The sequence below is a fragment of the Poecilia latipinna genome, unplaced genomic scaffold, assembly GCF_001443285.1.
Source record: "Poecilia latipinna isolate Pla-1442-1.1 unplaced genomic scaffold, P_latipinna-1.0 Scaffold1526, whole genome shotgun sequence".
In the NCBI taxonomy this organism is placed as follows: domain Eukaryota; kingdom Metazoa; phylum Chordata; class Actinopteri; order Cyprinodontiformes; family Poeciliidae; genus Poecilia; species Poecilia latipinna.
The window spans coordinates 33,806-46,713 of record NW_015114142.1 but is presented as its reverse complement, the minus strand read 5'-3'; the positions used below and the strand labels follow the sequence as shown (position 1 = coordinate 46,713).

The 12,908-nt window shown below is 39.4% G+C and overlaps 1 protein-coding gene across 1 annotated transcript in view; it reads left to right on the top strand.

Annotated features, from left to right (window-relative positions):
* The window catches only part of LOC106963370 (protein piccolo-like), a 24,862-nt gene extending 17,439 nt beyond the window's left edge, over positions 1–7,423 (top strand). Inside the window, exons 7-11 of the mRNA XM_015058244.1 lie at positions 1,192–2,181; positions 2,356–3,177; positions 3,402–4,226; positions 4,376–5,479; positions 5,864–7,423. Of these exons, the coding sequence (XP_014913730.1) occupies positions 1,192–2,181; positions 2,356–3,177; positions 3,402–4,226; positions 4,376–5,479; positions 5,864–7,423 (5,301 nt within the window). The remainder of the gene's footprint in view (positions 1–1,191; positions 2,182–2,355; positions 3,178–3,401; positions 4,227–4,375; positions 5,480–5,863) is intronic.
* Positions 7,424–12,908: the final 5,485 nt, after the last annotated feature.

The following is a 12,908-nucleotide window of genomic DNA, read 5'->3' as shown; positions in this document are numbered from 1 at the left end:
AATCACATAATTATTATTCTTTTAATCATAAGCACTACCTGTTACATTATGTGGAAAAAAGAACCATGAATTCACCTTAATTTAGACAAAAACTTGTTTTTAATAACTTCTACCAAGAAGAAATCAAAACAGGCATTGTGCAAATTGTACTGCTATTGGTAATACTATCTTTAACAGACTGAAAACATATGAAGGCTCTGAAGAGGCTAAATAATGCAAAGAGTCAAAATAAAACCTCTCAACATTGCCAAAAAAATTCAAGTATAAAACGTAACATTCAAAGGCAAAAACAGGTTCCATTACAATAAACAATCCTGAGTTGCTGAATGAAAACTTTCCGATAGCATGGCGGCTAGCTGATTACTGCTAGTTCTGATTGGCTGTTTCTGACTGAAGAGTAATTATGCAGATCAGGGAGGAGATCGATTATTTTTTTAGAGATTATCTGTCTCATGTTAGGACAACTAAAGTTTTAATACGTATGTAAAATTTATTTTTTTAAGTTAGATGCTGCAGCTTTAAGCAGAGTTTCAGTGTGAGAGTCACTACCAGGTGGAGCAGAAGCGAAGCTCCGTCTGTCAAATATTACTACCTGTAGCAGCGGTTCAACAGTGAGAGCAGAACCAGCGTCTTACATCGCAGCTCGAAGACTTAAATAACTTTTCCCGTTATTTGTTTAGCTTTCTGACCGTCATGCTAATCCGGGTGAGTGTTTGTAGCTGTTCGCTGCTTTTCCTGCTATCTGATCCTCCGTATGTCTTTTTTACTGCAGTGAGCCTCGATGTAGCCAAACTCCGTCAAGTATGGCATTGTTTTTATGCCATATTAGATTCATTGTGTTGATGCATTTTGACCTGCTTCACCCCACGTGCTTCAATTTTCCGCGCATCACGCAAACTTCTCCATTCACTCAGAGCGTTATATTTCCACATCGCTTAGGATTTGTTGCTGCGCATTTGCGCAGTGTGAAGGAAAGAGGAGACCAGCTCCACAGGCAGGCTGCGAAATGAGATGCAGGTGATCGGTTTGTGTGATCGGCAATAAGAGATCGACCGTGATTGGCGATCACCGATCATACACTTTTTCACGGAAATCGGCCGATTATGATCGGTGGCCGATCGATCGGCACACCTCTAAATTTTTATGTTTGTTCTTAAATCAACACCTAATTTTGTTTTTACTGTATTTCAGGTAAAAGAATGGCTGTGTCTTACATGTCAGGTGAAGAGAGCAGTTGGACCAAATGAACCTCCAGGCCCTCCTGCTTTAAAGTCTGAAACCTCACCCAGTAAATTTCCTCCATCCACTGATGTTCAGATGGAAGATGCCTCCAAACTCACTTCTTCTCCAAAAAAGGATGGTCTCGATGTTGTGGAGCAATCTAGAGAACCTTTAGGGAGAGTTTCACCACAGAGAAAACAGTCAGTGCCATTAAGCAAACCTCCATCTAGTGATGCTTCTCTAAAACAAGTTAGCCCAGCACTAGATCAGAAAACACCTCAAGAAAAACTAAAAGCTGAAGAAAAGAAACCATCAGATCTGGCAAACCAACACGAACGCAGACGGAGTAGCACTACTCCAGCAAAACAGCAAGAGTCTGGAGGCTTCTTTGACTTTGTTGAACCTAAACCTCAGCCAGAAGGAGCAAAGGCTGCTGAGTCAGTGGGTGGGAAGATGTTAGGCTTCAGTTCATCCATCTTTAGTTCTGCTTCTACCTTAATAACCTCAGCGGTGAAGGACCAGCTCAATACAACACCACCAGTTTCTCCCAAGATGTCTCCTTCAAAAGAGGCAAAATCACCTACAGCTCCAAAAGTAGAACAGGAGAAAAAGTCACAACAGCAACAGCAGTCAGAGAATCAGCCAACTGCAGAACCAAAATCAAATGAGATCAAGCCTTCTGCTTCCCAAAAGCTTGAGCAGCAGAAGAAAGCAGATACATCCTTGCAGACAAAGACCCTTCCATCAGTACAGGCTAAAGTGGAGAAAACCCCATCAGAGGTTTTGAAATCTGAAGCAGGTACCCATGCAAGTGTCAAACTAGAACAGTCCACCTGTCCACTGTGTAAGATCAAACTCAACATAGGCTCTAAGGATCCACCCAATTATAATACATGCACACAGTGCAAGAACACAGTGTGTAACCAGTGTGGATTTCACCCAATGCCAAGCAAAACTGCGGTAAGAGAATAGGAAAAAATAAAGTATATCACATTGTTATTCTGTATGAACTGTTAAAGACCAACCTATTTTAGAAGTGTAATTTTCTTGATTTGATGTTTCAAAAATCGATAAATATATAAACAACTCAACCTAAGAGTTGTTCTTATTAACTTGATTTCCTTCTGATTTTAGGTTGAGTGGTTGTGTCTCACCTGTCAGATGGAACGAGCCCTGGAAGTGACAGACCCTCCAGGAGTTACTTCTCTCAAGCCTCACGCAAAATCCCAAGCAGGCATCACTAGCCCAGCTGAGCCTGAAAAGAAACTCTCCTCTGCACCACAGTCACCTCAGAGGAAGTTATCTTCACCCGCACAGCCCCCTGAAACAGCTGACAAGCAAGTGGTTAATAAACAGGCTAGCCCAGATCCTTCTAAGAAAACCCTACAAGAACAGCAGCAAACATCAGGCCCAAGCAAATCACCAGGCCAGACAAGGCAAGCTGAACAGAAGCAGAGCAATGTGGCAGGGGTGCCACAGAAAGATTCAGGTAGCTTCTTTGGATTAGGAAAGGGTAAAACTCAGCCTAATGTGGACAAACCAGTGGAGTCCGTCTCTGGAAAAATGCTTGGCTTTGGTTCATCCATTTTCAGCTCTGCATCTACCTTAATAACTTCAGCTGTTCAAGATCAACCTAAGACCACTCCACCAGTATCTCCCAAGTTATCCCCTGCAAAAGAAGTCAAATCCCATGCTGCCCAAAAGAAGGAGCAGCCAGAACCACAGCAGCCTAAGGGACCTGCTCTGGTGCAAGTCAAAGATGACAAGGCTCAGCCAGAAGCTTCTAAGATTATAGAAGCTTCCGAAGGTGCCATCAAACCAAACATTAGCTGTGTGCTCTGTAAGGCTGAACTTAACATGGGGTCCAAGGATCCACCTAACTACAATACCTGCACCGAATGCAAGAACACAGTTTGTAATCAGTGCGGATTTGACCCCATGCCAAACCAGTTAGAGGTAAGAGATCTTGCTTTCCCATTGTTGCAACCCTTGATACTGACTCTTCGAAGAACACTGAATAATAAATGTCTCTAAGACATAGAACTTTCCTAGAGAAATGCTGGTAATACTGAATTGTATTGACATATTTGCACATGTATTTATTGATACTATGTTTTACTTAATAGATACAAGCATATTTTTTTCTTTAACATAATGTAACATTGTTTTTTTTCTGACAGGTGAAAGAATGGTTGTGTTTGACTTGCCAGATGCAAAGAGCTCTGGCAGCAGCCGACTCAGTACAGGTTCCTCTGAAGAAAGTTCAGGGATCACCGAGCCAAGTTTCCTCACCTGGTACTGTCAAAAAAGATGTGACCAATGAAAGGAAACACAGTATTCCTAAAGAAGGAGCTGAAGTTATTGACAAAACACAAGGTGCGCCTCAAAAGAAAGACATATTGCAAACTTCTGCCTCATTGGCATCAAAAGATGAAACAGCTTCAGCCTCAGATCTAGCAAAAGATGAGAAAACCAATTTACTTTCTACTGAGGGTACTCTAAAGTATTTGGTTCCTCAAAGTGAAGAGGTAGGGACTGTTGTTTCTGATGTCAAACAACCAATGCCTACACAAGGTCCTCCTTTTGCCGCAGACAAGAAGACAACTCAACTACCTCAAGACACATTTGAAAATGAGGAGAAATGTGAAACTATAAAGACAACACCTGGGCAACTTTTCAAATCCATGGAGGATGTAAAACAATACCAAGCCAAAGAACCTCAAAGAAAAGGTTCAGTAGTAGAGGTCAAAGAAGATGATGAGCAGAAAACGCATGTCAAAAAGATAATAGACAAACCTCACGAGGCTAAAGTTACTCCAACAGGGCAGAAAGAAGATGGTAAAAGCCAGATGGAATTGACAAAACAGGCTCAAGTTGCTTGTCCACTCTGCAAAGTGGAGCTTAACATTGACTTCAAGAACCCCCCCAACTTCAACACCTGCACTGACTGCAAAACCACTGTTTGCAACAAATGTGGATTTAGTCCAATGCCAAATATCTCTAAGGTAAATTAATACTAACTCACTCAAGTTTTTTTTTTAATTGACGATCTGTTCAACTATTTATGTGAAACAGTTTTTATTTGTTCAAAGCAACATAACACATATCAGATTTTCCTTACAAATAACTCTTGGTTCTACTTTTGCGTTTGCAGGCAAAGGAATGGTTGTGTCTCAACTGCCAGATGCAGAGAGCTCTTGGAGCTTCTGAACCCCCAGGCCTCCCAATGATGAAAACACAACCTTCACCAAGCAAAGATATTCCTGCCCATAAACAGAAGAAAGAAACCCCAACTGCTAATATTTCCAAGCAAGAGATTTCTGAGCCAGTCACAGACACTGCTAACATTATTAAGGCCAGAGAAACAGAACTCCTTCCTGTTAGTGAACCAACAAAGGAGGTCTCTTGTGCATCTGCTTCAGTCCCTGATGAAAGTGGTCCACCAGCTGCCACAAATGTAGATGTTTTACCACCCTCACAAAAGCCATGTTCAGATGTGCCGAAAGTACAAGCGGACACACCACAGCAACAAACTCAGAAAGTTCCTTCTTCTACTAAGCCTGCTATTCCAACAGATCAAGCAAAAGGAGGTCCACCTACAGACAAGCCTACTTCTACACCACAGCAGAAGGGAGCAAAACAACCCACAACACATCCTAAGAAACCTGAGAGCTCTCCTCCTAAGACTGCATCGCCATCAGTTCAGGCTGTAAAACCAGAGTCAGGTAGCTTCTTTGGCTTTGGAGGCCCTAAAACACAGCCTTCAACAGAAAAACCTGCAGACTCAGTTACTGGAAAGATGTTTGGCTTTGGCTCGTCTTTCATAAGTTCTGCATCCAATCTGATTACTTCAGCTGTTCAAGATGAACCTAAAACTACGCCGCCTTCTCCTCGTAAGATGTCCGCCACAGATAGAGTCTCTCCAAAGCCTACACCACCCGCTTCTACTAAAACATTACCAGTAAGGGATGCTAAGGTAACTTCTGTGCAGAAGACTGAGGACAAGAATTCTGAGAAACCACAGCAGACTAAAATTATTGCAACAGAACCAGCCAAAGTGACAAAATCACCATCAGATAACTCTAAAGTACCACTAAATGGGCAAGATGCTTCTAAGACTGATCTGTCAGTGTGCCCACTTTGTAAGATCAAGCTAAATTTTGACTCCAAAGATCTTAAAAACTACAACACTTGCACAGAGTGCAAGACTACAGTGTGCAACCAGTGTGGATTTGATGCAGTCTCAAATATATCAGAGGTAAGCATCGTCTTCACAAAAGTCACATTTGCAATTATTTGCTTCAGCATAGAGACATATTACATTTGTATCCCAGCAGTGGAAATGATTAGCTTAATCAAGCATTTGACTGTTATCAGTTCTGTCATAATTTGGATTTGAAAATACTTACGGGTAAAACAAGTCATAAAACAAAAAAGTGATTCTCAATTATGTTGTTTCTATAGGAGATGCTAGGACCTCTTATGAACTGTCTGAGTTAACTATTTTAATAACAAACACATAATACCTATTTTCCATTCTCCAGATTATTGTCTTATAAAGAAATTCTGTTACTAAATGATGGTCACCCTTTGTTGTATGTTGAGTTTACAACATTTCTTTATTTGATTGAATTTGTTTCAGACAAAGGAATGGCTTTGTCTAAATTGCCAGATGCAGAGGGCATTGAAAGCCTCGGAGTCAACTGTAGCTCCCGTGGCAAAACAGACACCAAGCGAAATTCCACGGTCTTCTCCTGTTGTACAGAAGGAAACAGTTACACCAATCAAACATATCCAAAAAGATTCCATGGAAGCTGCAACCCCATTGCCAACTGCTGCTCCACCTCAGCAAGATTCTGTGAAAAAGGTGCCAGTGGTTTCAGGTTCTGACCAGCAAAAACCAAATGAAAAGCTACAACAAATGAAGATTACTCAAAGTACCAAACCAGAAGTAAAGAAAGATGTTGGAAAACAAGACATTGGAAAAGTACAGGAACAGCCTGCAAAGCTACCCACACAGCCAACCAAAATGGCTCCACCAGTTCAGCCTACTAAACAAGAATCTGGGGGGTTCTTTGGATTTGGTGCACCTAAAGCACCTAAGGCACCAGTGGCAGCAGCGAAATCTGCTGAATCAGTGACTGGGAAGATGTTTGGCTTTGGCTCATCTTTTCTTAGTTCTGCATCTACACTAATACAATCAGCTGTTCAGGATGAACCTAAAACCACACCACCTCCTCCAAGGAAGATGTCCACTACTGCTCCTACCTCACCTAAAGTCACACCACCAGTTTCTCCAAAGATGCCCCCTGCCAAAGATACAAAAATGCCTGCTATACAGAAATCAGAGCCACTTCAGCAAGACAAGCCTACTCCTCCACCACACCTGGACAAGACTACTCCACCACCACACCTGGACAAGACTACTCCACCACCTCAGCAAGACAAGCCTGCTCCACCACCTTTGCAAGACAAGCCTGCTCCACCACCTTTGCAAGACAAGCCTGCTCCACCCCCTCAAAAAGACAAGCCTGCTCCACCCCCTCAACAGGACAAGCCTGTTCCACCCCCTCAAAAAGACAAGGCTGCTCCACTCCCTCAAAAAGACAAGCCTGCTCCACCCCCTCAAACACCTGGACAAGACTACTCCTCCACCACACCTGGACAAGACTACTCCACCACCTCAGCAAGACAAGCCTGCTCCCCCCCCTCAAAAAGACAAGCCTGCTCCACCACCTTTGCAAGACAAGCCTGCTCCACCCCCTCAAAAAGACAAGCCTGCTCCACCCCCTCAACAGGACAAGCCTGTTCCACCCCCTCAAAAAGACAAGGCTGCTCCACTCCCTCAAAAAGACAAGGCTGCTCCACCCCCTCAACAAGACAAGCCTGCTCCACCACCTTTGCAAGACAAGCCTGCTCCACCCCCTCAACAGGACAAGCCTGCTCCACTCCCTCAAAAAGACAAGGCTGCTCCACCACCTTTGCAAGAGAAGCCTGCTCCACCACCTTTGCAAGACAAGCCTGTTCCACCCCTTCAAAAAGACAAGCCTACGCCACCATCTTTGCAAGACCAGCCTGCTCCATCTCCTCCACAGACCAGACATACTCCATCACTTCAAGAAAAAATAGAAGATTCACCACTGTCCACAGAGGTGAACAAGGTTCTTCCTACACCAACTGTGTCCACCTGTCCTCTTTGTAAGGCTGAACTGAATGTGGGATCAACAGATAGTCCAAATTACAACACCTGCACTGAATGCAAAAACACTGTCTGCAATTTCTGTGGATTTAATCCTATGCCCCATACTGCAAATGTAAGTCAAAATAATGTCATTTTTGCATGCCAATTTTTTCTCTTGATGATGCAAAGGTTTTCATTTTCACTTTCTTTCATTCAAATAACCTTAAATCATTTTTTGTATGACCAGAGTTCCAGGTTATTTACATCTTGATCAAATCATTATTAAATTAATTTAAGCAATGGCAAACAATGCCATCAGAATTAAATTCAGCATCCAGTATACTGAGCAGTGACAATCTTGCAGTATAAAATATACATTTTATACTGCAAGATTCAGTAATTTTGTTATATGGTCAGTGCTGCCATATGTGTTGTAGATACATAAGTTATGTAGCAGTATTGATAAATGTGACATATGCAATCTGCTGCACTTACGATTTTCATAAGGCTTTGACTTTAATCGGGATCCTAGTTGGATATATGATATTCTCTCCTCGACTTTGAATTAAGGATCTCATTTAACAAAATAAACACATGCAAGACAACATGCTGCATGTAGGCTGTTTTGGGGCTTTCTCTCTTGACTGGACAGGTCAGATTTGTTGCATAACTGGCTTGTCAACAGACTGGCATTACTGAAAAGTATTAAAGTGATGATTGATGGTTGCGCAACAGCATTAGTGAGATGGGATCTGCTGTAATAGGAAACCAGGGACGAGGGAAACTCCAAACTCTGTCAGAGATTTGAAATAGCAAATCCCTGTGATATGCAAATAAGTGGGTATAAAATGGATTAAGCTCATCACAACATAATACGTCATAGAATCTGATGTTTCTTGTCAGTCAGCCTGCCCCCTCTGATGTCAATGGCTTCTGGTAATTCAGCTGTTTCTTCTTCATTGTTTGTGGGTGGCAATGGCACAAGTGTGCTGGCTTTTACACCTTAATCACAGGCGGGTTAAGGTTGATGGATTCATGAGTGTCAATGCCTTCTACTTATTCTTATGGAATATTTTTTTGAATGCCATCTTGAATAGTTAATCCCTTAAGATGTCACTAAGTCATCTCCCACACCCTAAGAGACAGAATTCAAGAAACTAGGTAATACAAGGTTTGTATGCTGCTCTCTATTTTTTTCTGTATGGAGCTTGCCTGTTCTCCCTGTATAGTTGTGGAATCTCTCTGGGTACTAAGGCTTCCGCCCTCAGTCCAGTGTTAGGTTATTCATTTCCTCTAAATTGTCCTTGGATAAGCATGCATGTATGCAGTCATGGTTGTTTGTTCAGGGTGTAACCTGCCTCTCACCCAATCACTGCTGGAGATAAGAATCAGCCCCTTTGAAAAAGAAATGGGAGGATGTTGTCTTTTTTTTATGGAGTTAGATAACATATGCAAGCAGATGTTTACCTTCATCACAGGTTGTTGTAAAGAAAACATATAGAACTTGCAGATGTGTATCTCAACAGAGGAGGCACTAAAAATAGAAACTGGTCTTCTAAGAGCAGGAGAGAATTTCCTGTTTCTTGCATTTGTACAGTGCAGATGCATCCCTTTTAGCGAAGCAGAATTAGCCTAACCCCATGACAGCTGGACAGAAAGAATAAGCATACTCTCTTCTACTGGCCTTTTTTATTCTTGTCAGTTTTCTGTCATAACATTTTTTTTGTGGGCTACTTCAATTTGAAAAGGACTTATAACATTTGAAAGAGGAGGAGTCTGCTTCTGGCATCTTGAGTGCAAAGAGAAAGTCTGTCCATTTCTCCATGTTGCCTGTGTTGCTTCAGCTGATGTCATTAAAAGCCTTAGAGTGACTGTTGTCTGATAAGTAGGACACACGTGTATCATGGCTTGTCAACTAAAGCTTTTTACATGACAGATGAGACAGTTTGAATGGCAGTTTGCTTGTCTATGCATGCTGAGTTTAGATGGATTTTTTTGGTTGATATATATTTTTTTTTCTGCAACACTACTGGGCTGGAAAAAAAGGCAGAAAATATTATTGCATGGTGGTTTGATGGTTTATCTTTGTAAAAAGATAAGAAATAAAAATGCTGAAGTATCTTTGTATATCATATTTACTTAGATTCTCAAAGTTACAGAAAGAAGATTATCAGGGTTATAAGTTGAGAGGACTGATATACCAACATTTATATAAATGTGTAACAAGTAAGAAGTGGCATTGCTGTCTACAGCTAAGGATTTGGCCTGGCATATTTTAATTATAGAATGGCTTGAAATGAAATGTCATTTTAGCTGCCAGTTTTACTTGTGCAAAGATCATGTGGGAAAAGCTTTGGGTTTATCTCAAGCTACTGTGTTCAAACATAACAGCAGTTGCAAAGGATCTCTAAGGACATTTTTAATCTCTTCAGTAACTGGAAAAAGCATGGCATAACCTGTACATGTAGTCCACCAATGAAAAAAAAACATAACAAAGGTACAAGTAAAAACAAGAGCATGTCTTCCATTATATATAGCAGATCAGCATTAAGAAGAGAGATAGGAAAGAAAACAAAGTCTTAAAACGGACTTTGAAATGTAATGATTCATGTGATGATTGTAAATTACCAACAAATTACCATTCACCATGCCAAATTACTATGCATGTTGGTAATTTGTAGTTATTATTAACGACAAACTATGAAAAAAAAAACACATGGAACAAAAAGTTATTTGGTTTTAACCTTAAAGTGGAAAATATTACATATAAATATTTTTTTATGGTTAAGAACCAACATGAAAATATAAATGTGTTAAAATAACAGTAAAATACTTTTGAAAGATACTTCTGTACTTCTTGAAGGTCTATATATTTTATCACCAGAACATATAAACATTAACTATAAATGAAAATGAAACAAAAAAAAATTAACTAATTTTGGAAAAATTAGGGAAAAAGGCCAATTTTTTATTGCATTTAAGCTCAATGTCAAATACATTAATTCAAATTGTTTGAATGGATATGCTTAGATACTGAACCCTGTGAACACCCTGCTTCTTTATCATGATCATTTGTGGCTTTCCCTCCTTGTTGACGGTGTCTATGACATTTGTCAGGTCAGCGGTCTTTCCCATGATAGTGCAACTTATAGCGACAATTCAGAAATAGTTTAGAGGAGCAGGAAAACTTTGCAGGTGTTTTGAGTAAATTAGCTGATTAGGGTATGACACAGATTTTGTTATATATATATATATATATATATATATATATATATATATATATATATATATATATATATATATATATATATATATATATACTTAACTTTCCCCAATATTCTAATTTTAATCAAAACTTTTGTTTTTATATTGGTTTATGGTTAAACTAACCCCACTAAAAAGTTTTCCTAGCACTAAGTTTTGTTTTTTAGTAACAGAGTTGATGCAGTACACGTGCATGTTGTGTAATGTGTGAAAAATTATCAAGCATAATTTACTTGCAATGCCGTTACAGTTTTAGCATAGTCTCCATAAACAGTACACCAATGCTATTCTAAAGTTGTAATTTCTTTGTGTTGCAAAAATATATAAACATTTAAATTTTAACACATTCAATATTCTCACTTTCTTTAGAGTGTTTTTATTTCAAAGGTAGTTTTTGTTATTATATTGTTCATCCCTCAAGCTGCAGTCACTCACCTGAGCAAAATCAGTGTTGCTATTTTGAAAGATGTTGTGGCTTTAAGCTAAGTTTGCTGATGCACCAGTTGTCAGAGTGGGAAAATGCAGTGGATGCATTTCCTTGTTTGCAAAATGAAGCACTCTGCTTATTACAGATTAGTAGGTCAACATTCTTTGTTATCCCAGGGCTTAATATATAAAGAGTGAAGCCCTGTGGGGCTGCTGAAAGCCCAGCATATTTGCAGCCTTTCCTCTACCCAAAGGTATGTGCCAGAAAATCAATAGGAACCTCTCTGGCTCAATTAAAAACAACATGACAACAATGGAGACTAAGAAATTATGCCATTAGATGAAAATTACAAAAAACACTTTTTTGTGTGATTCTAGTTAAATCTTGTTTTGCTTTGAAAAATACAAAGTTTAAAGCTAGCTTAGACCAATATGTCATTGTTTTACTTAACATTCTGATTAACTATTTATTAGACTTGATCCAAATAATATGATAATATAATGATATTGGTAACATTTTTTTTTTATACAAACAGAAGCTGATGCCTAAAAATTGTGTTTCAGAAGATTTCCTTACCTCGATCTTTGTGATGGTCACACAATTCACCTAAAAGGCATATCACACTGCAGCTTGTGAGAGCAGCGGTTCCCATGGCTCTCTGCAAGGAGCTCCTGCTCTCTCCCTCCTCATAAAACAGATTTAATCAGACAAAAGGGCAATGGTAAGTTTCCAATAACCATATTTGTGATTCATGTCTCTTAAAACAAGTGGCTAATTGGCAGGTAATGTGGCAGGAAAGATTAAGTTAACAACAACAACAATAATAATAATAATAATGATGAAAGGAGTATATTTTGCAATTGGCCAAAAAACATAGTTTTCAGTATTGGTATTTTCTATAAAATGAAGTTAAAAAAAAACAAAAAACAGAATGCAATTTTACTTCCTAGGACATGGTAATGGAAGAAAGAAGTCAGAGTGGAGTGCAGCAATGTTGACCTGTTTTAGCTTGTTGAGCTTTTACCCAATTCAAGGTTTGATTCCTGACCTTAGAATGTTTGCAGCATATCTCCAACCTCCCTTTCTGTCGGGTTAGTCTAAATAAAGGCACCCAGTGCAAAAGGATCTTTAAGTTAGGCTTTAGTTTACTTAAGTTTACTTTAGTTTTCATGCCATAAAACTAATATTTTTCGAAGCACATATGGTTTAGTTTCAGCAGTATTCTCAAGATTATACCTGCCATCAGTATATTTATATGTAAGCACAAGTTGCCACTACTGATTTGACACAGTAGTTCTTGTTTTCAGAAGTAAAATTAATCTCAATTTGCTTGCTGATTTGCATACTTAGGCGAAAGCTAGTTTTTACTTGCTCGCTATAACTGCACCACATATGCATGACAGAGCAGGTGAAAGAGAAACAGTGAAATGTGTGAAGATTTTACTGAAAATAGACGTGATGGGGTACATGTTGTTGACTTACAAAGACAGTGTTTCTGTGTAGTAATATAAATTGCTCTGTAATGTATTCATGCAATTTAAGCTGATGTGCTCTGTCTAAACCACATGAATAGCAGTTTAAAAAATGTAAATGAAAAGAAGCAGTTTTAAAAGTAATGTATGTAAAATCACGTTTCACTGACGAGACAGCCAAACATCTTTGAGACTAAGCATGCATGAGTTCATAATCAAATTGAAATCATTTACTAGTTTACTGAGTTATAAGCACCATACACTGTCCTGATGATGTACTTCTCCTGCCATCAGGGGTGGGAAGTAACGAAGTACAAGTACTTCGTTACTGTACTTAAGTACA